Source organism: Anser brachyrhynchus (genome assembly GCF_964034855.1).
Source record: "Anser brachyrhynchus genome assembly, chromosome: 7".
NCBI classification, from domain to species: Eukaryota; Metazoa; Chordata; class Aves; order Anseriformes; family Anatidae; genus Anser; species Anser brachyrhynchus.
The window spans coordinates 36,171,572-36,196,986 of NC_137701.1; the positions used below are offsets into that span (position 1 = coordinate 36,171,572).

The 25,415-nt window shown below is 39.6% G+C and overlaps 1 protein-coding gene and 1 long non-coding RNA gene across 3 annotated transcripts in view; one reads left to right on the top strand and one right to left on the bottom strand.

Moving 5' to 3' along the window:
* The window catches only part of LOC308198226 (von Willebrand factor D and EGF domain-containing protein-like), a 178,457-nt gene that overhangs the window by 80,314 nt on the left and 72,728 nt on the right, over positions 1–25,415 (bottom strand). For both annotated transcript variants that reach the window (XM_080600292.1, XM_080600291.1), the window contains exons 9-13: positions 25,063–25,333; positions 21,855–22,033; positions 17,385–18,319; positions 1,237–1,373; positions 16–177 (exon numbers count right to left, since the gene is read on the bottom strand). In XM_080600292.1, coding sequence (XP_080456418.1) covers positions 16–177; positions 1,237–1,373; positions 17,385–18,319; positions 21,855–22,033; positions 25,063–25,333 — 1,684 coding nt within the window. The remainder of the gene's footprint in view (positions 1–15; positions 178–1,236; positions 1,374–17,384; positions 18,320–21,854; positions 22,034–25,062; positions 25,334–25,415) is intronic.
* Positions 13,562–25,217, top strand: LOC308198237. The gene is made up of 3 exons (XR_013953768.1): positions 13,562–13,742; positions 22,695–22,758; positions 25,085–25,217. It is a non-coding gene; the product is annotated as an uncharacterized lncRNA (long non-coding RNA).

Here is a 25,415-nt window from a genome sequence, read left to right on the forward strand (position 1 = left end):
ATATGAAATTCCTACTTTCACTTGCCATCTTGCGAACGGCTCGTCACCAGCCACAAAGTGCACAGCCTCTGTCTCTGTGATGTTCAGGACAGGAATCTGGCAGTCAACAGCCTCAGAGCTGAGAAAATCTGCTCGTGTCATTTCTTGCTCTCTTGATATCCATTCGCCATTGAGATGCTACAGTAAAACAGAAGGAGAGTGCAGAAACTGAAGGCTCATATAAAGCAATTCCAGTTGTCAACATATGTTTATATTTCTAATTATTAATATAAGGCATTTACAGATGGTTTATTGAAAGAAGTGATGTTTCTGTAAACACAGTAAAGAGCATGCCATGCTCCTCTATGCATGCAAGTGGCCTGTTGATTTAGGAAGGGCTGCAGCCTGTGTTTTGGATGAGCAGCTGGGACAAGACAGGTGAATGTCCTGGAGCAGCATTGTCTTTGCTCCTAGGGCTCTGCAGCCAGCTTGTGCACCTTCTGGCTCCTTCAGGTAATGTCTGCTACTTAGCAAGGTTGGCCACATAAAACATCACTGCTTGTTTGGAGCCTACACAGTCATAAGTGGGCAAGGTAGGCAAATCTCAGCTGCGTCTTGTTAGTAATGAATGGGAATCAGGCTGAATGTCTTTTATGAGGTGGATTTATGAGATGAATCCAATACCTCATGTCTGCATGTGCGGATACTCCAAACAATTCATTCCAATAATTGCCTGTGTGTAGTTGTTTATAACAAAATTATAGTGTGAGCAGAAGAGACAGGTTTAGTAGTTATTAGAACTTCTGACTTGGTATTGAACTATGACTAAGAAAATTCACATAGGAGCCTCTAACTGTGTTGAGGAAGCCTTGTATTTAACCACAACACTTAACATTCAGATGAGTTTAAGGAAACAACCAAGCGTACCCATTGCAGATGCACAAAATGAGAAATAATATTGTGATTTCAAGCTTCACTGGCCTACAGTGCAGCCGAACCAAACAAGAGTTAAACAAAACCCCACAGAGCAAATTGGCAGGAAGACACAGCTTTGCATTTCCAAGGAACCAGTCCTGGAAAGGGCAGAGCTGCTTCATCTCCCCCGGCTCGTGGCGAACACATTGGCCATGGGATCTCCCGGTATTCGCACCCTGCTGCGGCAGTGACTGGCACTCGGCACTGTTCAGGATTTAACATAAACACGTCAAAGTCTGACCATAGCATCAATACTTGATGAGTCCATGGGAAGATGCTTACAATTAGCCTGGTAACCTCGCAGTGCAGGTTGGGGGAATCTGTGAAGCCAAAGCCAAACACCCGGGTCCTGGTGCAGTCGGAGGTGCGGATGTCGCAGAGGCCCCTGTTCTCCAAGCCCGTGATTTCCAAAGCTTGCTCTGAAAAGGGGAGATAGATGTCATGCTTTAGAGACTTAACACATGCTATTCCCTTCTGGTTCATCAGAGATGGTGTGTTTTTCACTGTTCCTGGGTTTGTTTTAATTCTTTTTGTTGGGTTGTTCTGCAAATTTCTCTTGGGAAGAGGAGCAGCAGTTGTCAAGCTGGGAAGCAGCAAACCTCCGCTGAGCAATTGCACTGTGCACCCAATACTGCAAGCTGGGCATTATACAGCTCGTGGGATCAATTATGAAGCTTGGGTTCATGGTTTCATGATAAAAGGCCTTCACTGGCAATGCTTTTGCTAACAGGCGAGCTGGAGGAGCGCAGCTGGGAGGACAGGGTGTCACGGCACAGGCTGGATGGAGGAGCATGCAGGTGGAAGTATCTGAAGATGGCTGTGCCACCAGACTCCTCGTAAGGTGAAAGAACTGCATAAAAGACATTTCTTTTTTCAAAAGCTGGGGATATAATAAAAATAATGGTCCTCAAAGGAATGCTTGCTTTGAGGGTTAAGTCTTTAATGCGTGATGCTCAGCTCTGCGCAGTGTCAGCACAAGCGTTGTGCACCACCTTTTTCACTTAGATCCCATTTTGAGGCCTGAAATAGGCCTTAAGTGATGTACAGCCTGTGCTGTCCCCCTTACAAGGCTGAATCTCACCCATTACTGTTTTTAAAATGTTTTATGATTCTCAGGTAAATTTTCATTTCTATTCTGTTGTGCTTCAGGTATTCATCATTTAAAATTACTCATTGCTTTCATATTGGGGTAATTTTTGCAGAGTCAAAATGCAAGTTACTTAAATGGCAGAATTCACATCTTAAGTAAAAATGCGATTGGGCAGATGTTTGCATCAGCAGAGGTACTTGGATAGCACAACACTCAGAAGGTCTCTAACACCCTCCATCAATAACAGCAGCCAGTCAGGATCATGGGTTCATATCGTCCTTGGTAATATTTGTAGCTCTAATGGCCAGGAGAAGCTACTATGGTGACAAATAATGCAAAACAGAGGATTTGCTTCTTGGTTCCTGAAAATACTTGATAGCAGAGACATAACCAGGAGCCCTGGGAGGCATGTCATGCACCAGCACTGTGTACTGCAAGCTATTTTCCCTGCTACATGACAAGGAGAAGCTGCAAAGCTTTTCCAGTTCCCTGTCCCATCACCATTGCTCTGGAAAAGCAATAGCACCCATCAATTTTCCCTGAGCTGTAGCTTATCTAAACCAGAAGCTCTGTGTCGCCTATCATTTTAATGGTACATCGGCTCAGTTCTGATTCAAGGGGCAAAGTGCCCTTAGCTGAGTTGATAACCTTCCCCAGTACCTCGCTGTTCCTTTAGGGCTTTGCCATTTAAGCTGTAACTAGGATGAATGCTGTTTAAACATTGCCAGATTGCAGCCCATAACAACATCGCTGCATGACTCTCATTTTTCCAGAGAAAGGAAGGAAAGCAACATAAATGTGAAAAATAGTGAAAAGATTTTTTCTGTATGTCTGAAATGTTGAATTGCTTTTAGCTTTTTTTTTTTTTCTTTTTTTGGTTAAAGATTTTATTGCAGCAGTATTAGCAGCACTGTTGAACACTTTGCAATATTTACAAGAAGAGAAATGGTTTACAGCTTACCAGCATTCATCAGTTAGTTGTGGATTCCTGTAATGTACAAAAATATTAGTCAGACGTAGTGAATGGTTTTGATAAATTGCCTTCTTCTGTGGTTAGTGCATAAAAATAATAATAATAAAAGCTTCATTATGTTTTTCATGAGATTTTAATAGCTCCCCCCACTAGTACTGAGGTAGCTCAGATTGCATTAACATTTTCATTATCATTGCAGATTTTCAAGCTTCTGTGGGTGAAGTAAAATCCCGTAACTTGGGAGCAAGCAAGGCGCAGGAGCAGCCTCCTGCAGCCATTCCTCTTCCAGGGCCATGCTTTCAGGCTGGTTTCTCCTTGATGAGCCCTACATGCTTCCCAGAGGGTTTCTTACATCTTTATGTGCATCCTGGCACTACTGTGACACTGCTGTGTTGGGGCCAAGGCAAAATTACCCAACCTCAGTGCTCTTTGAAATGACTTACAGTATCAGCACAGCATTTCATATTTTCTTCTCTCAAGCCATGCCATACGCACTTGTGTGCAGCATCTTTAAATTGATCTAAATCTGGAGGAAATACATTCCCATATATGCTGTGGGTATCTTCTCTCAAGATTGGCTGTATCGTGGGTCAATCAGGATGAAAATTAGATTTCTTTGCCGGTGGAAGGGGTGAGAAGTTCATGGAAGAAAAAATGCACTGTGTATTTTTGTGGTTTGATAAAGGTGATCTTTTCTTTGAGCGGGCTTTTTTCTGTTCCCTCGGCCATCTGTTTCCAGCCATCTTCAGCTGGGACTGCTCTAAAGGGGGCAATAAGCAGTGCGGTGGTGTAGGAGACCGCATTTAAGCTAATTCTTTATTCCTTTATTTCTGACGTGGTAGTGAGAAGGTGGTGGAGTCCCCCTGGGGATTTTTACAAAGGGCTTGTGCAGAGAGTGCTTGGAAGAAAGGAAGGAGAGGGAGAAAGTCTGATGGAAAGGGAAATTTTATGGCTCATTTTTAAACAAATGGATCCTAAAGTTCAGACTTCAGACCTTGGTATAGGCAGCACTCCACTTTAAAAAAAATGTTCATTAGTTTTAATCTAACTCTTTTTGAAAATGAGGTAACACTTAATGGATGTAGGAATTTTAAGCGTTTATTTTTAACATGGTTTTCTGTCTGTCTTTCCATCTGTTTTCCATTTTTGGCATATATGAACCCATTTCATCCACATGTAGAAGGGGATATGTCAATGGCATTAGCTTTGGAAAAGTTTGGCAGTCGGTAGCTGGGTACTCACCCATATATTCCTGCTCTCGCTGGGGGAAGCACAACCAGAGCTCTGCTGTTGCTCCTTGCTTCCAGTGTTACGGAGGGGAAACTACTAAGCTTATGCATGGCATATGCTTGAGGGACACAGAGGTAGGCGTGTGAAAGGAAATATTAGCGAATCTAAAAAAAAACTTGGAGAAATAGCTTCAAGTAGTTCAGAAAAAAAATGATGGGGAGGAAGACGGAAGCAGAGGAGAGAGCTGGGAGAGCTCACAAAGGTGAGAGTAAGGGCAAAAGTGCAGGTGCTCAGAGAAACTGGAGGTCATGGAGACATGGGAACTGATGTGTGATTTCCGTGGTGGGGCAAGCTAAAGAGGCAGGAGAGAGATCTACAGGAAATCAGGTGGTGTATGGAGCAAGCTAGTGCAAGGTATGACCTGTTTGAACATTAATAATTTATCTTTAGAGGTATGAATGCTGAAATATAATCTGGAAGAGATACTCCTCCTCGTTTTCTCTGTACGGCCTATAGGCCAAAATAGTGCTTTGAATTTTACTGCTACATAAAGAAACAAAGCTCAGGGTAGCACCTGGGACTGGGATGGGTTGCGGAGTGCAGTCATGTTACGAAGGAGGTTTTAAGAAGCTGTGTGTTCACATCCACAAGCTCAGACATGGGCACCTTGAAGCATTTCTAATGCCTGGTCTGCACACACACAGGGTAACCACCCCTGAAATGCAGCTCTTGCCTGGTAGAGGCATTGGGACACTGTGACAAACAGCAGGAGATGTTGGGGAAATGTAAAAGAAAAGACCAGTTTTTAATTAAACTGCCATGGAACAAGAAGAAGAGAGGACTTTGGGCTTAAATTCTGTATCTAATAGGCCTCCGACATCTTGGGTGATTAGACAGAAGTACTGGTTCAATCCCAGTTGGTCTGCAGTGTTTGCTGCATGCCTCCCTTGTGAAGCAGGGAGCCCGCCCCGTCCCACTGCTTCACCCACAGAAGGAGTTTGCAGGAAGGATCAGTAAGTCCAGAGCTGCTGGCACTGCTGACAAAGCACATTCTTTCTGTAAGCATTTACATGAGTCAAACTTGACAAGGAGCACAGGCTACATAATAGACTTGAAAAAAAAAACCACTGCATAAATACACGATTTGTTTTATAGGAATTTGTTATAGCGTCTTATATCAATAATATGCATGCACAAGCATGGAAGCAAAATGTAGACATCTGACACAAAATCGAGAATTTTGTAAAACTACACTTACTGAAGTCTTAGTGATAGATAGATATAGTTCATGTCTGGTTTCCACTTTTGAATAGAAATATATCCTAGCACAAATAAACATTCTTCAGCACTGTTTGTGCAACTTTGGGCTGGAGCAGCAGAACTGAAATAAAAACTAGCAAGAAGTTTGTTCAGATAAAGAGAAGGGAACGGACTGCCCTGCTTTTCTTGGTTGGGGTGGTAAATAAGCAATTGAGGTCGTGAAAAACAAATCAAGCACCAGATCATAAGCACTTGGTATGGCTGCCGCACCGTTGAAGTGAAAAAGAAAATTGTCTGTATTAATAGACCAATACAATATTTATAAAGCAGGATATGGTTTTTAGAAGCAGGTGAGTGCAGACAGACCAAGCTCACTTTGCTTGGTCCTGATGCGGCCGGCTGCAAGCCAGTCCTGTGCTAGAAATCACCTTGCTCTCTGAGCAGACTCTGTGCCAGAGCTTGCTGGAGTGACTGTGGACACCCGGCTATTGCAGACGTGAAGGTTCTGGGTCAGGGCTGACTGATGTTCAGCTGTCTCACAGCTTGGACAGAGTCTGAATCTTCCTCCTTTCAAATACATGTACAAATATTGTATTTATTTAGTGTGCAGGGTTATTACAGCAATCATATGCACAACTATTGAATGCATTATTCTGGAATTCATGGTGTCCTTAAACCAAAGCTCATTTGAAATGCCTCCTTAAGAAAAAAGGACTAGCAATTTAATGCTATTTTGAAGGCTTTTAGCACATCGGTGACCTCTCTGGCTTCTGGACGAGGAGTGTTTGTCCCTGCTTCCAAAAACAATTCTCAAAGAACTCAACTTTGTCTGAGTAGCAAGCTATAGACCTATGATCTTTAGCTGACATGAAGTTCTGCTCTGGAGGTCTCTAGTATCTAGGATTGCAGACATGTATGTTTGCTATGCACGAATCAAGCTTTGCAGTGAGGGTGCATTTTGGGTCATGCTGGATGGCAATGAAAGGTAGCCAAACCTGTGATCTGAAGAGTGAGTCCATCCTGAAAGTCATCCCCTTGTAAACGTAACATTTGACTAAATCCCCGTTTTCCTGCCAATCTTTCCACTGACCAAGTTTCTCTTAAAATCTTTTGGTTTGCCCATGTCAAATCAGCAATCGGTGTCAGACACCTCAGTGAGAGCAAGAGCAAGCCCTGGCAGAGTATGGCAAAGGTGTTTTGCAAGTACTTTAACTCACTGCTTGCAAGAAATGGACTGGCTCAATTTCACACTGAAAGCATCCCTGTGCTGCAACAATATGGTAGATTATTTTTGCTTTAGAAAGCTCACTATGACATTTTATGTCTATTTGATCTCTTCTATTTTTAAAAGGCTTACTAGCAATTTACTTCAGCAACAGAAGGGGAAGAGAAGTGTGCTGTTAACTATAGAATATTGCCTCTTTTCTAGATAGCCCTGATGGGTGGTAAAATATAAGATTGGGTTGCACATTCACAGTGCTTACTGTCCTACCTAAAGCAGATCTCATTGTCAGTCACTTGAAGGCACTTCAGAGCAGGAACCCGGGCAGCAGTGCTCCACGTAATAGCTGCAGTGATGGAACTCCAAGGGATTTGGGCAGGAAGATGCCTCTGGGTGTCATCATGGTCCTTATGCCCATGCTAGCACCCAATTGGTTGTTTTGAGTAATTTGTCCATCTTTACATTTACTGAATCAGAGGAAGAGCTGGTTGTTATGAACAGTTTTTTATCCACGGCTGCTTGAATATTCTGTGCTGGTAGATTATGGGTTGTTTATACAAAATAAAGCACAGTATAAAGAAGTTTTAGGTTAGTACTGATTTTTTGCTTTAGGTCAATTTAAATCATACCTTTGAACATTTAGTAGGTTTTCCTTCTATAGCTCATAAACAGCCTTGAATTTGGTATTTATTGTGTGTATGTGTGTGTGAGTATTTGAAGAAAGAGGTTGTTTGTTCAGAGCTTTTTGTTTTGTTTTGGATTTAACAAGATTTAAGTCTGAAATTTCCTGCAGTGCCTGAAAACAGCATGGTGTAAAGAAGTTATACACATGCATCTGGATTGTCTGGCTTTGGTCAGTTTAAATTAAACCTATAATTTTGTAAACTTTTCTAGCATTTAATTCTATACATTTCAGAAAATGGTTTTGTTTAGCTACATGTTTCACTGAACTGCTCTCACTGCTTTGCATTAAAGCAAATAAACTAATCACCAGAAAAGACTAATCTTCTTGATCTGATTTGCAGGAAATGGTATGGATCACTGAGCATGCAACCTTCCATGTCCCTTATCTTGAGGATTTGGTGTCCTTTTAAAATGCGGTTTCTATTGACTTTGTAGCTATCAAGTTAATAGCCCTCTTCCAGCTCAGCCAGGTCTGTGCTTTGAATGGAAAGAACTGGGAGCTAAACCAGTAGATTAAGTCTGATATTGATGTTTGTCTTTTCAGATGTGTTCATCACATCTGCACTATCAAAAAGTGAACTAAAATTGCTATGAAAAGAAGAAAAGCTTCAAAACTATCATGAAGCTTGTCAATTCCTGAGAATTACCCACAAAACTCTAGGTAGAAATGTTTTATGTGACAGGAAAAGTCTGTCTCCATCCATATAAAACAGAGTACAATGGTGTCAATCAGGGGATATCAATAATAAGTTGGGATAGGTTCAATTTTTTTTCTTTCTTTTAGTTTTTAATTATGCTTCTTTTATAAAGCTTGTATTTGCTAAACAGCAACACTTTATATTATTACGTCTTACCAAAACATTTTGTTTGGAGGTAATCGTTTTTAAAATACGTCAATAGTATTTTCAAGAACAGGTAAGTCCTATATTCAAAATATTATGTTTGAAAATTTCATAGTGAGTCATTTCACAGCTTTGTTGTTTACTCATTTTGCCTTTATAATTATGCCCACTAATGCTACCTTTGTTTTTAGCCTGAAAAGAACATATTGGAGTAAATTTTTAGAGTCCAAATATACAGGAACTACTCGTTTAAATAACTTCATTTATATAACATGCTATTATTAGCATTAGTTAGCTTGTTCATAGTTAACTTAGTAATTAACTTAGTAGTAGTAGTAGTAAGTAAAAGATGAGGACAGTGCCTCTGTAGATGTCTGGGAGAAAGATATAGTGTGTTTTGTAAATAAACATTTTAAAGTATATATTTTTTGTTTCCCTCATCCCTATGTTTGCCTAGGAAAAAGCTGAATAATTGAAGCCAATTATATTTTGAATTATTTAATATGTGTTTTCATATTTATTCTTTATCTATTTTCCAAAATGATCAGGCAAACTGAGGAAAAAAATTATACTATGTAGAGATAATAACTCTGAAAATTAAGGTTTTCATTTTCATGTTATATATATAGAAACTTTTTTTTTTTTGCAAAGCATTGATATCTCAGTGAAAATTCCTTCACTTTTTTAATGTCATCATGAAGGAAGGAAGAATTTATTCATAATGTCCTGAAGCTGTATGTAAAGAACACAGTCCCAGTGACATGGAAGCAGTGTACTGAACATCTCATGTGAGAGATCTGCATGAAGTGTTCCCTGCTTTACAGAAATTATTACTGAAGAAAAGTGTATTTGACAGAAACAGTTATGTCAACTTCCAAACTAGAATCTAAAACCACTGCCTCACTTACTGTCCAGCTGTTGCCAAATGAACAAGTACGTATTCAAGGAAACATGGTCGGCATGGACGTAAGAAATTTTCAGACCTCCTCCTTCAGTTGGCTAGATAAGAAAACTCAGAATTGTGGAACAGAAAAGACAATAGTCAATATGAGCAAAAAGAGAAAAGGCACATTTGTAAAAAGAGACCTTTTCCTTGATATCTATCTTTTTCTTCATAATATAAGTAATCCAAAGTAATGCTAATGGTGACTTTGCTAATAGTTCACCCATAAAAGTCAATGGAATTATTATAATTAAGCAGATAATTAAGACCTATAACTTAAGCCCTGTGATTTAAGACCCCCCTCTTCTTATTATTTGAAAAGAAAAAAAGCTTTTAAAAGAATAATAACCTTTTAAAATTTCCATCTTTTTGTAGTAATAGTACTCTCTTTCGGCCAGAAAAGTTTAATAGTAGTAACTATAGTGTTCACTTCTCTTACAAGCACGTTTGATGCATCTTTTGAAATCTAATTTTGAAAAATTGACACAATTAGTTGTTAAAACATATTGCATTCTCACTGCCATATAACGTGATTTGCCAAATCACCCAAGAGCTTGGTTGTGGATATTTGCTTATTTACTAATCTAAAGACAAATATAGGAAAACAACAATATAAGCAAGCAAAAACAATCATTCAGTGCCTGTAAAGAGGATCAGATAGAAATTCCATAATTTCAGGTATATATCTATTTCTGAGGTGCATATGGTGATATCAATTGTTGTAGTTCTTCCCTGAAGATGTCATGCCAGCACTGCAGGCTGGGAGTAGAGACAGAGGCTAGCTACCACCTACCTCTACATACACCGAGTAGTATGTTACTCTGTAGCTATCTTAGTTATTTAAGAAATTAACTACTTTTCTTTGAAAAGTCTAGTATGCATTTTATACTATGTGTAGTCTAATTTATGCATGGCAAACTTCTATTGACCCAAAACATCCTAATGGTCCTTCTGCACTGTTGTGATGTATCATGCCGACAAAGCACATATTACATGTGCCGAGAAGTAACCATTTATTTGACAGACTAACAGCCCTTAAATAATCATTATGGCACCATGATCTGGAGTTTAAAGACCGCTGAACTGATAGAAGTGGAAGAAACATATTTATTACAAAGTCAATATGTTCCCATGCAAAACCTCAAAAGCAGATGTTTGACTTAGAGGACTGAAATCCTCTGTCCCCTTTCACCCGAGGATCTCAAAACAACTTAAATCCTATCTTTAAATGGCTCCCCCATGTTTCATCCTCAAAAACAGGAATTATGCTTAGAAATCAAGCGCAACTGTATAAACATCAAGATTTCTATAGTACTTATCTCATGAAGTCCCTGCCTTAGGACAGTAATAGCAGACCTTGTGCTGCTACTCAATATAATTTTATTTTAAAGTATCTTGTGCTTTAATTACAACATATGAAGAAATTCTGACAGGTCTATACAATCATCCTAAAAGTAACAGGGTGTAATTCATGTATCTGCTGTTTTGGATGGGTCTGAGGCACATGCTTGGTTGTGGTTCACAGCTCTGAAAATGCTCTTGGATTCACAGAACTTCCTAGTAACAATACCCTGATAGGCAGACACCTGTTTTGATATGACAGTGGTATATCCGTAAGCATGATAGGTAAGCATTAACTTCCCATCTTCTCACTATCCTTTTTGCTCACTTTTTTCTTTGCTGAACTTTTCACATAGAAATTTAAACTTCAAGTGTCATTACTTCACTGAAACTAATTTGTCCTTATTATTCCTCATTACCTTTTATCTTGTAATTGCTCTTTAGAGCTTCATACAATCTGCATATTACATTCCTCTATGTGTGCTTTACTAGTCCTGAGTTATTTTTTTTTTATATATAATCAACATGGTCAATATATACAAATGGTAAGCACCAACCTGATTTGCTATCCACAGTAATTGGATTCTGCATTTAATTACAGGTGGTAATGACATTTTAAGCACCTTATACAGGTGTTGGGGGGTTTTATGAAATGTTAAGCAACATTAAGAAAGTCTAAGCTTCTGGAGCATTGCCAAATTTCAGAGGTGCCTTTCAACTCCAAATTGCAGTTTTCATGGGAGGATAATTATAGCTCTGGCCACCTGGACCGCTCCTGCTGGAGGCAAGCAGAGAGGGGGAATACAGCTTTCTTCTCTCTTTCTCCATTTTTTCCTTTTAAAATATTCCAAATGTGTTATGGGTTGTATTCTGATCCCTAAAAATACTGCATGGCCATGTTTTCTGTGTATGTGTGTGTGAGCTTGTCAAAACCAGTGGCAGAACACATTATTATGTATTGGCAGTGCAGCTGAGATTGGGTGACCTTGGAAAAGATACTTGAATTATATTGATGGCCTCCTTGATCTTGGGGGAGGTTTAATTCATGTATAAAAATCCAGGCTAAGAACATTAGATGAAGATTTGTTTTGGAGCTAATGGGAAAATATATGGCCAGGAAAAGGAGTTGCCTTCTCCTTTATTATTCATGTAGCTTTTCCTGGATAGTAACTTTTTCCTGACAGTGGAATTAAAACATTAACATTCCCAAAATCAATATTCATTTTTTCTGTTTCCTAGGTCCTGTTTTTTTAAAAGAAATATAGAGAGGCAGCAGTTTTATATGTCCTGCAGAAACCTAATTCGGTTCTTAATTTCTACTCCTTTTCTTCCCTTCCTAGAGAACCTGTGCTTATTAGCAAAAAAGCCTAAAGGCTTATCCTGCTTTTGCTTGCACAGTGATGACTGCCTGCACACAGCCGGACAGGTCAGGATGCCCGAGCTGTCAGTTAGGAAGCTCAAGCTGTTCCTGTTAGAAGATGCGGCTTTATTTCTGAGATTAATCTTAATTCTTTATCTCTAATAGCATTTTCTGGTGTGAAATCCTGGCTTTAGTGACACCAGCAGGACTTCAGCTCTGAGGACATCCAGTCGTTTGAACTGTTGTTTAAGAAACACATCATTATTCTACGATACCGTAGTACTTTTGCTTGCAAATTGGTGTTACATCACACGATGTCTGTGGAGGACATTTCTGCCAGTGAAATGTAAAAACAAGCAGATATCTTAAAAGACTGTTGCTGATAAAACTCTAAAATCAAGAACAGCTAAAGGTGAAGCTCACGCTTATGTGTTGCTTGTCTATACTGAATTAGCTAGCTGACCTTTCCTAAGTATTATAAAGTCCAAGTGATTGGAGTGCCAGAACTAAGATTTTATTTCTCCTTGTAGGGCATCTGACCTCTGTCTGGATGCATAGATCTGCTTTGCATTGCATTTCTAAGATCAGGTACTTTTATAGATACACAGCTTCTGTATTGTTACATAGAGAAATTGAAAATATATATTCTACATCACTCAGAAATGAATTCATAAATAGACTGTAATACATGAAGCTCAGTACAGTTCATCACACTGACTCACTGTAGACCATGGCAGTACTTTTCCCTCTCCATTGTTAATGCTGAAACCAACTTCTCTCGCAGAGTCCCATCTCTAGAAATTTGTATTTTCCAATGCAAAGACAAAGGAGATAGTTCTGCAGATCCAGTTTGCCAGCTGTTACCTAGTTTTCTTTTAATTTTCCTGGAATACTTGTCTCCCCGGTTTTGCTCAAAGATTGAATTTCAGATGTGTCTCCATCCCGTTATCTGTGTACCAGTAGCACAGGGGATGGACTATCCCAGCCATCAGGTCCTGTTCTCTCAGCCTGGCTGCCTGAGCCAGCTCCCCCCCAGCACACGCTGGTTTTTCACCAGTCTGGCATTAGCTGGGCCCAGGATATCTGGGAGAGGAGCAGGAATGAGTACCAAAAGACACATCCTGTTCTTAATTTCTTCTTTATGAAATACACTTGTGTAATCTAGTATAAAGAATTAAAACCAAGTTATCCAAATTAAATTATTGACCCTTCTGTAAGTACATAACAGCATTTCAAATGCTTGTCCCAAGGAAGGTCCCAAAGTCACTTCAGGGGACTGAATTCAGACCCTTGTGTTTTGGACCTCCCTGAAGATCACTGCTTTCCAAAAACATTGCAGCCAGCTCAGTTTCCAGTGTCCAAAGCTCTGACTTAAGGTTGTCACAAGGTAAGCATAAAACTTCTGAGGTAAATGAGAAGCTGTGGAGTAATTTGGACATTTTCAATGATTATGGGCCTCTGTCAGTACTTGCGCGAGGAAATGTTCTCTAACACTGAGGTCACAAGTACATGCAATACATGCAGAAATAATATTCAAAGATTGTTGCACAGACATAAGATCAAATACTCAGAAGTCAGTAAAAGAGAAAAAAACAGTTTTAATCACTGGTATTCACTAAAATCTTGGTGAGTACCCACTGAACATGCTAAGTTAATTTTCAGAGCTCTGTTCCTCAGACGAAGGCAAACCCTTCTCTTTAAACAGGATGAAAATCTCCAAACTGTTACCACTGACATTAGGGGAAATTTGCACTGCCTCCTACTCATCATTTGGAAGAGCTGAGGACTCCTCGGGCAACATGCTCTGGGAAGAGTCGAGCAATAGCAATTTACAGATTCAAAGGTAAATATTTTTCAAAGTGTTTTCTATTTGTGGAACCCATGTTACAGAAGATATTTGCAACTCTCTTGATCACTGTTGCTCCCATTTGTAAATACTGTGGTATCTTAGATAAATTTGGTCAGGAAATGGATCTTTTTCATTTCTAGTGTCTTCATTTTCAGGGAAAATAACAACAAACCCAGTGAAATCCAGCCAAACAAAACCCAGATTTTATACTAAAGAGGATCACTTCTTTACCAAACAAACTGTCAAAAATGTTGCCAATTGTTTTCCAGATGTTGATGTATTTTTTTCAGTGGTCTGTGGGCTAAAAAGGAAAAACTTTAAAGCTGTATTTACTTAAAGAGCTGATTTTTAATCCCAACGTTCCCATTTTAATGAGAAACATATTGCAAAGTATTTTGAATAAATATTTTCTTTACGAAGTGGAACACACAGTGAATTACTAAGTAAATTTATTGTCTACATGAACATTTGGGAAACAGCAACTCCTCTTTAACACCCTTATTTTCATGCCTAAAACAACTCAGAGTTTTCCACAGGCTATAGGGTATATCCCATGAACTGTGGTGCATGCTCAGGGCTTTACCCAGTACAAGTTGGTAGAGAGATTACAAACAGAAAAAATATATATCTGTATTTGGCAGAGAAGATTTTAGCAACTGAAGTGAATTTACTAGCCTTTATAAAAAGTCTGTTGTGACATTCTGATTTTTGTTTTTGGTTTTCTTCTGTACAAGTGTGTAAGTTCCCCGTGTATATCCAGGGTGTGGAATACAGCATGAGTAATTGTTGTCTTGTCTCTCTGGAGACCGACTGCTGTTGATGAGAGGACAGCATACAATCTCACTAGTATGGTAGGAGAAAAGAAAAATGAATGGTAAATGTGCACCAGGTCAGGTGCACCCTTGGGAAGACATGTCTGCGCATCAGAGAGTTATCCCACTACCTCTTCCTCCAGAGCAAAATGAATACTGGTGGCTCAACATTGCAATTTCTACTACATTTTTAATTCATGCTTTCTCTTCTGAGCTCTCTTTACTTAGCTAGAAAGCATTCTTCTCCTCTTGGGTACTAATTATTAATGTGTTTCATTGGTTTTATTGAATACAAAATAATATTCGTACTTAAGGTTTAAGTCGGCAGAAAATGTTTCACAAGTTTTAGTTAAAAAAAAATACAAATTCTTAGTTGCAACTAGAAAATGTGCACTGCAGCTCAGAGAGGGCTTTGGGAAGGTGACTTTAAGCCATAATGTACAAAATTGTAATAAGCTATAATACACAACAGACATGGATCATTTTACCTATTTGAGTCTACTTTTTGACTTGGTGAATGGTCTGGGTGAAGTACCCTCTGCAAAGCCTGCGTTATACCTCAGAGCTTCCTTCCCATGCAACAGCTGAGCGTTTCTGCAATCCTGTGCCTATTGGACACGGACCCAAAGTGAGGCAGTTGTCAGGTTATGGATGCATACAGCATTGAAGTCGGTGTAATGTGAAGTCTATAGAGTGTGCGAGAGAGCACAGTGGTCTGTTGATTTTTACATTAAATATTGCCTTGAAATGTTGGGAAAAGTGTGTGGTAATTTTGGGAAATGTTCTTCTGTATTTTTTTAGGAAAACTGCAGCAGCAGGGAATGCTAATTTTATTGAAACACTAACAAACTCATGACCAGCAAACACTTTATGAATTGCAGTGACGTGGCTCTTTCGAGTGTCCAAAGCCAAGCTCACTTCCCTGGGGACCAGGCTAAGCCTGAGGCTGCTCTGGCAGGGAGCATGCAACTAAAAATCTCAACATCCTTATGGCAGCTCTCACTCTGTGGAAACCAAATTGCAGGCCAGGAGAAGTGGAGAAGAAATCTTTCCAGGGAAGTAGTTCTGGAGAGAGGAGGAGGCTGCTGGGAGTCTGTATCTTGACCAAGGCCGAACTAGGAACTCTTTGGAAAACTGGAGTCAATAGTTAGATTTATTTTGAACTCCAATAAACCACACTCCCAAGAGAGAAGAGTTTTGAAGCGAAGACCAACTACGTCATTGTCTTCAATGGGAGAAAAGTGAAGCAAAAGCAGTGAGAGACATGGACATGAAGCAGTCAGACCAGTGAGCAATAACTGCTTACAGCTCATTTGCCAAAGCTGATGTATCGTTTCCCATTCCTAAGCCACCACGCAGTCTCAGGCCATGTTCTGGGCTCTGGCCTTGTTTATAGTTGATGTAACAGCAAGAAGACAAGGTGCCATTAGATTTTAGTTGAAAGGTCATACTGAAGCTATTTTCCACTAATCTGAGGGACTTCAGCCATAGAAAAGCAAAATAAAATTTAAACATCTGGTCTAAGCAACTCTTCTATCCTGACTTGACATTTTTCACAGAGAAATGAAGTTAAACATTGAGTTATATATTGAACAAATACTGCAGAATTACTCAAACTGCTTCTCAGTCCCTGGTGTCAGTTGTTCTCTGTGTGAAAGAGAATGAATTTTTCAAAAATTTAGGAAATGTAGAAAATGATCCTATAAATTTTAGCCTGCTATTAAAAAGAAGCAAATGTCAGGATATATTTTACCACTTCAAATCAGTGCACTGACAACATGTTTATTGTGTAGAATGTGGATAATCCTGTCCCAGCTAGTAAATGCCTTGGGAGTATCAGATGTACTGCTGAGCTCCAGGGCTGTCTGAGATTTGGGTGCCTCGGCTAAGCCACTAGCGACTGACCTTGGATAGGAGCTTTGCCTGTCCTAAATACAGGATATTGTCCAGTAGCCTAAGCATTGTAGCAAGAGGCTTTCCCCCCCATTTGGGATGGATGAAGGAGCATGCCTTGTTATTTCAGCTTAGCTGAAATGTTGTTGCTTCTTAAGCTGCAGGAACCCAACTGTGTGGCTGAGCCTTAAGTACCTTTTTGTAACTTTGAGTTTAAGCTTATGTGGTTTGCTGAGGCAGGGCTTACGTTTTGAAATTAATGCGAACATTTATGTGTGTGCTTAGTTTCAAGTGCTGTGAGTACTCATGCTGGACTTGGATTTATCCATTGAGGGGCTGAACAGTAAAGAAGAAACAAATCTAGTAGGATAGTCACCTGTGTAAATGTAAGGCAATTCAGAAATATTTGCAGAATCAGGTCTGCAGGTTAAAGTATATTCTGTAACTATTTTATGGCTTTGACAATATTATCTGTTCATTTTGTCATATATATATATATAATAATACAGTTTGAAATTCATTTCAATTTTTATTCTCTGTTGATGAGGGAGAAAAATAAAAGAAGTATCTATACAGTGTTAACATGAATATTGACCACAAGGTGAGCAGGACCCTCTTTTTTTGTCAGAAGCTTGCTTGTCAGCATGCTGGTGATAGATCAGATGTAAAGAAAATCACTTCTGCAAAACCAATTTGCTAAGGGGCTTGTAAAATCCATTTTTAAAAAGTTACTGAGGCAAAAAAAGTGAAGGACCAGCCAACCAGACATTTTGATCAGCTCTTCAAGGTCAAAAACTGATTACTAATTCATCAAATATCTTACTGGTAGCACTGTTTGAAGAGCAAACAACTCTGTGCAGATGTTCTACCTAATAACTTTAATACCATGGAAAGATGGGTAGGGTAGGAACAAACAGAATTTTTTACTTACTCTTGGCAATGCTACAATCATAGGAGCTGTGGTCTTCAAAGCACTGGCAGCCCAGGTTCGTGCATTGTCCATTGCCGTTACAGAAAGCAGGACACCGGAGAACGGTGAGGATTTCCTCCTGGGTAGCAGATGGCTGGTTTCTGACATGAAACACTTTACCTCTGTTTCCTAGCACTCGTCTTTCACATTCATTTTCCAAAAGTGCTGTCAGTGTCCTCACCCAGGCCACGTCATCCTTGAGCTGTAGATCTAAAATGCATATATCAGTGGCCTCATCTATGAGTTCCCCAAGGAGAGCCTTACACACCAAGCCAATGGTGGAATTTGCGAGAATTTGGTGGCAAATTTCCCGAGCTTTGGCAGAGGTTAGACCATTGGGAGTAGGCCATCCCAGTGGAAGTTTTGTCCGAATCCCTTCAAAATAATCCTCTGGGAAAAAGTAGGCAAAGCTCTCTGAGTCTGTCTGGCTTGGGCTATGCAGTGGGTAAAAGGATGAGTACTCATAGTAGTCTTCTTGCCTTTTTGCTCTCTGTAGTTGTTCTGTTGGCTTGGTAAAGTTAAGGAAACTGTTGTTTTTCATGGAAACATTATGTGCGAGGGGTTTTAATCGCTCCTCGGGGCTACCTCGCTTTTTGACCGATTTAGGCAGATATCTTTGATCAAAAGACTTGGCTGACAGTTTCCCATCATTTTTTAAAGCAGACTCTTCGCCTGAGTGAGTGACAAACTCTGATGTAACATCTAGATATGGGATTGCAGAAGTGTAATCCACATTATCATAATGGCAACCAGGAGATTGAGTCTGAAAGGCATTCGGCGTGTTTACCAAGGACACAGACTTAGTGCTCTCCTTCTGACATCCGCAGTAATTTTTCCTTTGCTTCCCCTCAGAAGGTGCTGGAGTCTTGTCAAATAAACTCTTCCCCGGAGGTATTCTGGTTTAAAAATAGAGAGAGATTAGAGAGAGGAAACTTTCAACAAATTGGTCTACACTGCTAAGTAAACTTTCTTTCCCTCAGGCTGGGGGATGTATAAATTCCCAATCTAAAAAAGTACTTAAGAAAATGCTTAAGTTTAATCTCTGTTTTCTTTAGTCATTTCTGTGCTGCCCTTCTTGAGTTGTCCTGTAGTTTTTTTAGCACTATATTGGGACTTTTTGGTAACAGATGCTTAAGTGCTTTGCTGGAGCAGTGCCTAAGTGTGGGATGTCACTTTGCAGAACTTTTTCTTAGGTGCAGGTTGCCCTTTGCATATTACACATGAAATAAGGCCTTGGATTTGTCCCTGGTGTGATTCAGATACAGCTTGGAGAATGACAAAAAAGATATATCTGTTTCAAATACTTCATTATGAAAATCATCTTTATCCACTTGCCTGGATTTTCTACCAGCTGTTTCCTCTAAGACTTGGATCACTCTTTTTTTTATTATTTTTTTTTAGTTTTTCCTTTTTTAAATGCATACTTAATTTAATTTTTGGCCTCTAATGGAGCTTTCTTGGAGCTTTTCTTTGGACACAAAGCAGTTTTCTAATGATCATGGGGTTAGGCTATCATGTAAGGTATGATGACTTTTTTTTTCTCTTTTCAATTTACTCTAACTTTAATGATAGATGAACTTCAGCTTGAATAAACAGCCATGACTGAAGTTTCCCTGGAAATTTCATGAGCACAAGATCTCTTATTGATCTTATATGTGCAGTGTAAGAGGCTTGGAGTTTCATAGAAAAAGATACTTCTTGTGTCAATAGCTGGCAACACTTTATTTCCAGACAAATATGAAATACCACCAAAAATTTAAATTATTTTGGCACTAATTTTGTCTTGCAGCCAGAGGGTTCAGGAAGGTGAAAGCATTTGTCAACATTTCAGAGCCAAACACTACTGTGGAAAGAAGAATTGACTTTATCCGATTTTTTCAATGTGTGGACACAGCAGAATACAGTGGGGTACAACAGGATGCCTTTTGTGCCAAAGAAATGCACGAGCTCTTCCGTGCTCAGCACTGGCTTTCCTTCAGTCCTGGTCAATAAAACATGTTTTGCTGATTGAGGGAGTATTGAAGTGACTTCTTGTCCTTTGGACAACACAGTTTTAATTTCCAGTGGGCATCCTGCACACAGTGTTTATCCAGCCCTGACTGGTGGTGCTACCTGCAACAGAGGTGGCTCAGGCTTGCATCACGAATTAACAATAAACCTAAGGCAGAAAAAGTATTTTTTTTCCTTTAAGGGGACACCAGATAAACTAAAGACTAGGTAAATATTACATAATAAATAAAAATCACATAAAGTAATCCCAAACTGGGACAGAAGCTTAAAACACAAATGGAAATTTCAACAAAATGAAACACTTTTACTTTGGTATTTTATTGAAATGAATTGTTTCACTATTTCTATGTGAATCATTTGGAAACCACTGGAAGCCCCTGTCCTTCCTCACGGGCATGTACCTTGGTGAGCAAGGAAAGGCCTCCTGTCCTTTGCACAAGATGACTAGATTACCTCTCCTCTTGGTTGCCCATTATAACCAAGGAAAAGCTAAAAACAAGTATTTCAAACTGAGCTGGATACTATTACAGAGAGACCAAAAGGAATACCGGTGCTCCTGATTTCTCAATAATTGCAAATGGTACGGAAAACTTTTAGCTAATTAAAATACATGTTTTAGAATTCATCTCTTCCTTATCCAGATGCTATTTAAGGACTGGGAGGATCTGATGTTGCTTTATTGTTTAAAAGATACATTGGAAACCTGATGTTTTAAACAGATCTGTTTTCAGCTGCTTGAGAGTGGAGGGAGCCAGGGAAAGAGCTGAACTGCCAGATGGTGAGCACTCAGACTAGCTTCAGGTGCTGCAGAAAGCATAGTATGCTTTAAGTGTTATTTAAAATGAAATTAAAAGCTGTGGCTGTAAAATCATTCTCCAGGTTGTGTTTTTTACTGCACCATTTCTCTGTTAGTGGATCAGAGACTAATCCAGTCTCTTCTGGAGGTAACAGTCTTTCCACTGGCATTGCTGGTTTTTGAATCAAGCTTCTGAAGAGTCCTTGAGACTCCATCCTTGGGAGTACTGTGAAGTTGAACTTGTCACCCATCTTGCTCTTCTCACACAGCAGGAACTTTCCATTCCTTTCCTGAAGTAGCTCCATCATATGTGACAAGTACTATAAAACTCCTCACTGTTTTATAAGTAAATTCCTGTATGTTCTGCCTTGGCTTCTGATCTTTCAACAAAAATGTTTGACCACCTGCTCTCAATGCTCTTGTTAGCCTCTCTTTGGGTAGGCAGAAGTTGGTTGTTCTTGCACCAAACTATTTCTCCAGTTGCCTTCCCAGAAGCAAGTTCTGACTCAGCCTCGCAATTTTAAGATGTTAAAGAAGGTTGTTGATTTCTAAATAGCACAATTTGTAGCTACAGGTCAAAATCGCCATTAGATAGCCATTATGTAGGCTGGTTGAATATAACTAGAATATAGTAGAGGTGTTTGTTTGTTTTCTGAAATGTACTAGGTCTAAAAAGTATTGCATTTATTGTGTACTAAGTTCCAATGTACAGATTAAGTGATAAATTAAGCTGCGTGTTGACCCATCTAACTGTGGTTTGGGTTTGATCCAGCTGTGCTAAATTTTCATGCACTTGCTCTTCCCACATTAAAGAAGAGAATATCATGGCATGAGGTGATCTTGAGAAATCGGCACAGGTAGACATGAACAGCAGTGTTCACCTTATTTTCTCCCTATTTGTAAGACATAATTCACAAGCAAACCTACACAGCCAAAACAGCCCAGTTCAGTTTTGGGAATGCCTTTTAGGTATGTTTAGACAACATGGAATTAAAATGTGAACTACTGCTGGGGACAGGGACAGGGACAGGGACAGGGACAGGGACAGGGACAGGGACAGGGACAGGGACAGGGACATGTCAGAGTGCCAGACTCCTGGCTTTGGTTCCAGACCATGTGTCCTAGAAAGTGGAAATTTTTTGAGCTCACCATCATCATTAACAGAGTAGATATTAACTTTTAGCATGGTACATATATTACCACACTTTGTCAAAATGTAACATTTAATCTATACTCACATATTGCAATTAGTGTTCAGGAATAAAAGAACAAGGGAAATACCAAACCCTTAATTAATCCCTATTGTCAGTTATCTACATTTTCCAGTGCGGGTGAGAACTGCATCTTTTTTTAACAGCTGAGTGGGATCTTAACACAGCTGTTAAGTTGACATCACTTGTGAATATAAAACTTCTCCTCAGTAACTGCTTATGTGCACTGTGCTGACTGAAAAATAAGCCACCATGCTGTTTGGATGGTAATGGGCCTCCAGGCTTCCCTTGCTTGATGAAGCAGATCTCTCTGCCAGGTCATTAGGGGAGTACAAAATGAAATTAACGTATCAACATCCCTGGATTTAGTGCTAGAGAACATCTCCCGGTCTGGGATCCCCTCTCGCTTAGTACCTCCACTCTTCTACGAAGTCTTCCTCAGGCACATTGCTCAAGTCGTTGTGACTGATCCCATCAAAGAGGCCACACAAACCTCTGGTGCTGTTGAAGTCACTGCTCGGCGTCCTCACCGTCAAGCCCATTCCCCACTCGCTCACGTCAGCTCGAACAAATGCTCCCGAAGGGAACAGGATCTGAAGAGGCAGAAAAAAAACAGTGAATTGAAGCCATTACCAGGCTTTTTATGCAATAAAAATTGTCCCTTTTTATAAACAAAGATATCAAGGTAGAACATTGGCAATGCCGCTGGTAATTTAAGATCACTTAGATGCACCATAAATATTTATATGTGCTATTATTTAGCTTGCTTCCAAATTTTATGGTGCTACCGTCTGACAATGTTACATAAATATAAAACTGCACAAGTACTTTCTTTTTAAATTAATAATTACATTCATTGAAGTTTTCCCACTAGTAAGTTACCAGCTAATTTTTGAAGCAACTTCCGTGACAATAAGACTACCCTTGTGTCTTTGCCTGGGAAATCATTTCTTTTAGATAAACTGCCAAGTCTGAAAAACAGCTTTCTTCCCGCTGAAAAATCGTTTCATTTTCCAAGGCTGGATTACCCAGAAAATGATTGTGTTTTAAAGTGGATAAAGCAATTTTCTCATTAAAGAATTTCTGGTAGGCTTACACTGACCTTTAAAAGAAAAAAAAAATCGTGAGGGTAAGACAAAGAACTAGCTGTGAGGATAATGGATTTTTCAGATTGGTGGTCCAACAAAAAAAAAAAAAAAAGAATAAATCTGTTCAACTGAAATGTATTTTTGTTTGTTTGCTTTATTTTTCTAGGTAAAAAGAAAGTGATTGTGAAACTGATCCATGCCAAGAGTGGGAGCAAGAGCACTCTATCCTGGTAAGTAATCTTACTATTTTGTTTGATCCAAATGTTTTCTGATATTTTTTAAAAGTACATTAAATAGTTGGAAACTTCTCATTACAGTAATTTTAAAATAATTATCTTCCTTTTTTAAGTCACCTCTGGCTGAGAATAATTGATTCAGCCTACTAATGCCCATTGCTTTCTATCTCATTGTTTTTTAGGTCCCTTATAATCTCTTCCAAACCAAATCTATTCATGCTTGTGAGAAGTGTTTAACTTGTATTTGTATTTCTGTTTTGGAATCCAACTTTTATATTTTGGCTGCAATAAATAACAATTTTGTCCATTTTAGCTTCACAGTCCTCATTTCAACCAGGAGAATACTTTTTGTGGAAGCCTGTGCATGCCCTCCTGGTCCAGTTGAGACAAGCAGCAGAGTTCTGTTGACTGTAATAAGAGCCGTGGACACTGTACATTGAACACAAGCCCTCTGTGTTTTGATTGGGGGCAATTAAAGCATCCTTTAAAAAAATAATAAAAAAAAAGCATTAGCTTTGGTGAATAATTAAAGTCATCAGGTAAAACCAGCTCTCTGAGTACATCAGAAGGTCTTGGTTGTACCTCCACCTTGGCTATAAGTCTCATTTTCCAAAGTAACATTTTTTATTTTTATTTTTTAAAGGGGAGGAGGAGAAAACTCCAATGGCTTGGTGATTTGATTACTTTCATTTAATTAATTATTTATTTATTGTGGTTGTTTAATACATAGATCAGGAGGACTGCAGTTGACAAAGTGCTGGGTAGCATTTGGTTTCATCCTTCACATAAACATGTGCCTTCTAATTAAGTGCTTTACTACCAGGAGGAGCATCTCCCACAAGGTTGTCTATAAAATCCTTGCTGTCAAGACAGAATGAGCTGTTTCAGCCTTCTGTGCTGCATGGATGGATATTTCCAGGTGTGGATTTCTTTTCAGAGGGCTGTAACCCTTCCTTTCCTGCTGCTCCTGGGCAAGGCAAGCCATCTGCCTCAAAGGACCTAACAACAGCCCAGGTTTTCCTAAATCACATGGATTTAACACTGCCGATTGGGACTGTGAATAAGATTTTTCTGAGACCTAAGCTTAGAGATAGGTAGCGACATGCTGCTGAAAGCTGCTACAGAAAGGTGTAACAGCCTCATTCCAAGCAGCAGCCTTGAATGATGCAGAAGAACTAGCTCCTATCCTGTGCAAGGCTGGTGAAGGACAAATGCTGAGCAAATTAGGGTGCACTGCTCACAGTGGTGCCATCAGGGACCATATTCATTGCCTACAATTCCTACAGATTCTCATTCAGATCAGGTAAGGATTCTTATTCACGGCCTGGAGGTGTCCTATTTTATTTTAAACACAAAGGAAATCAGTGAGATTTACACAAGGTGTAAATGAGGATAGGGATTCCTTGGTACGATTATGCTAGTAATAAAACAGTAATTATATTGTATTCAGTTGCAAAATGAAATGACAGCTTGCTTCCTGCTTTTTCTCTATTCTATAATTAACAGATTTTCAATTACTACCTCATCAAGATCTTTTCCAAGTGAGATCACAAGGACAGCCAAACACAGGCACTCCCTGGCATTGTTCTGGCTCTGCTGTGAACCTATCTTCACCCAAAATGTCTCCTGGCAATAAATCTTGATGACAAAAGTTTAGGATAAAATTATCTTCTTGGATGTAATTTGTGCCTCTTCTTCTCACCAACCCCACTGGTGCAGCCTGCTCTTATTCTTCCAGTGATTTCACCGGATTAATGAGGATAAATGATATCCATGCAAAATTTGTAATGGCCATATATTTTTTTTAGGCAAATACTTTAAATTACAGCAAATGTTGCACATTTGCAGCCCATTTTCATGGCTTCTGGGAGCTGTCTGTATCTGGCTAACATTGCCTTTTTCTCACACTCTAAAACTACATTATTCTGCTACCTGTGATCTTTCCTTGAATATTTATATCATAAAGCTCTGCAAAGAAATTTGCTTTATGTGATGTGGTTAGGTAGTGCCCAGCACAAGTGAACTGAAAGTGGCTCGCCATTAAGTAAGCTACAATACTGGCACTTGGATATGTCATTGAGAAATTTCCAGAGATATTTGTTTTGTTTTCTCTAGCAGCTGGTTAAACCAACACTTCAACCCACTTCTTCCCCGCATCTAATTTTTTTTGGTACATTTTGCTGCAGGCGCTTCTCATGGTTTCAGATAGATATTTTCGCAGCAACCTCATTAATAATTCAGAAATATTAAACTGACATTTTTAAGAACAACAACAAGAGTACTCAAGCATCCACGTACTGTTATTTTTCTCCCTCCGTAGGCCTTTAGGATTTTGACCTGTGGCGATGCCCCGGTGCTCCGGATGGCTAGCTGTGGCCTAGTTTCCTGAGAATGGCCATTGCAGGAGTCCAGCACGACGACGTCGTCCCCCTCTCGCGCGGCCACCCCGCAGTTGCAGGCCGTGGCGGAGCGGAGGCCTCCACAGTCCCACTGCCGAACATGCACTTCGAACGCCCGCGCCGTGCTCTGGCACAAAAGGAAGGTGCCGATTTTGTAATTATCGTAACGCCTAAACGACGACAAACAAAACCAGGATTTAGAGACCCGGCGCATCCACCTGGAGTGGCTGTCTGTGGCCCTCCGGCATCGTG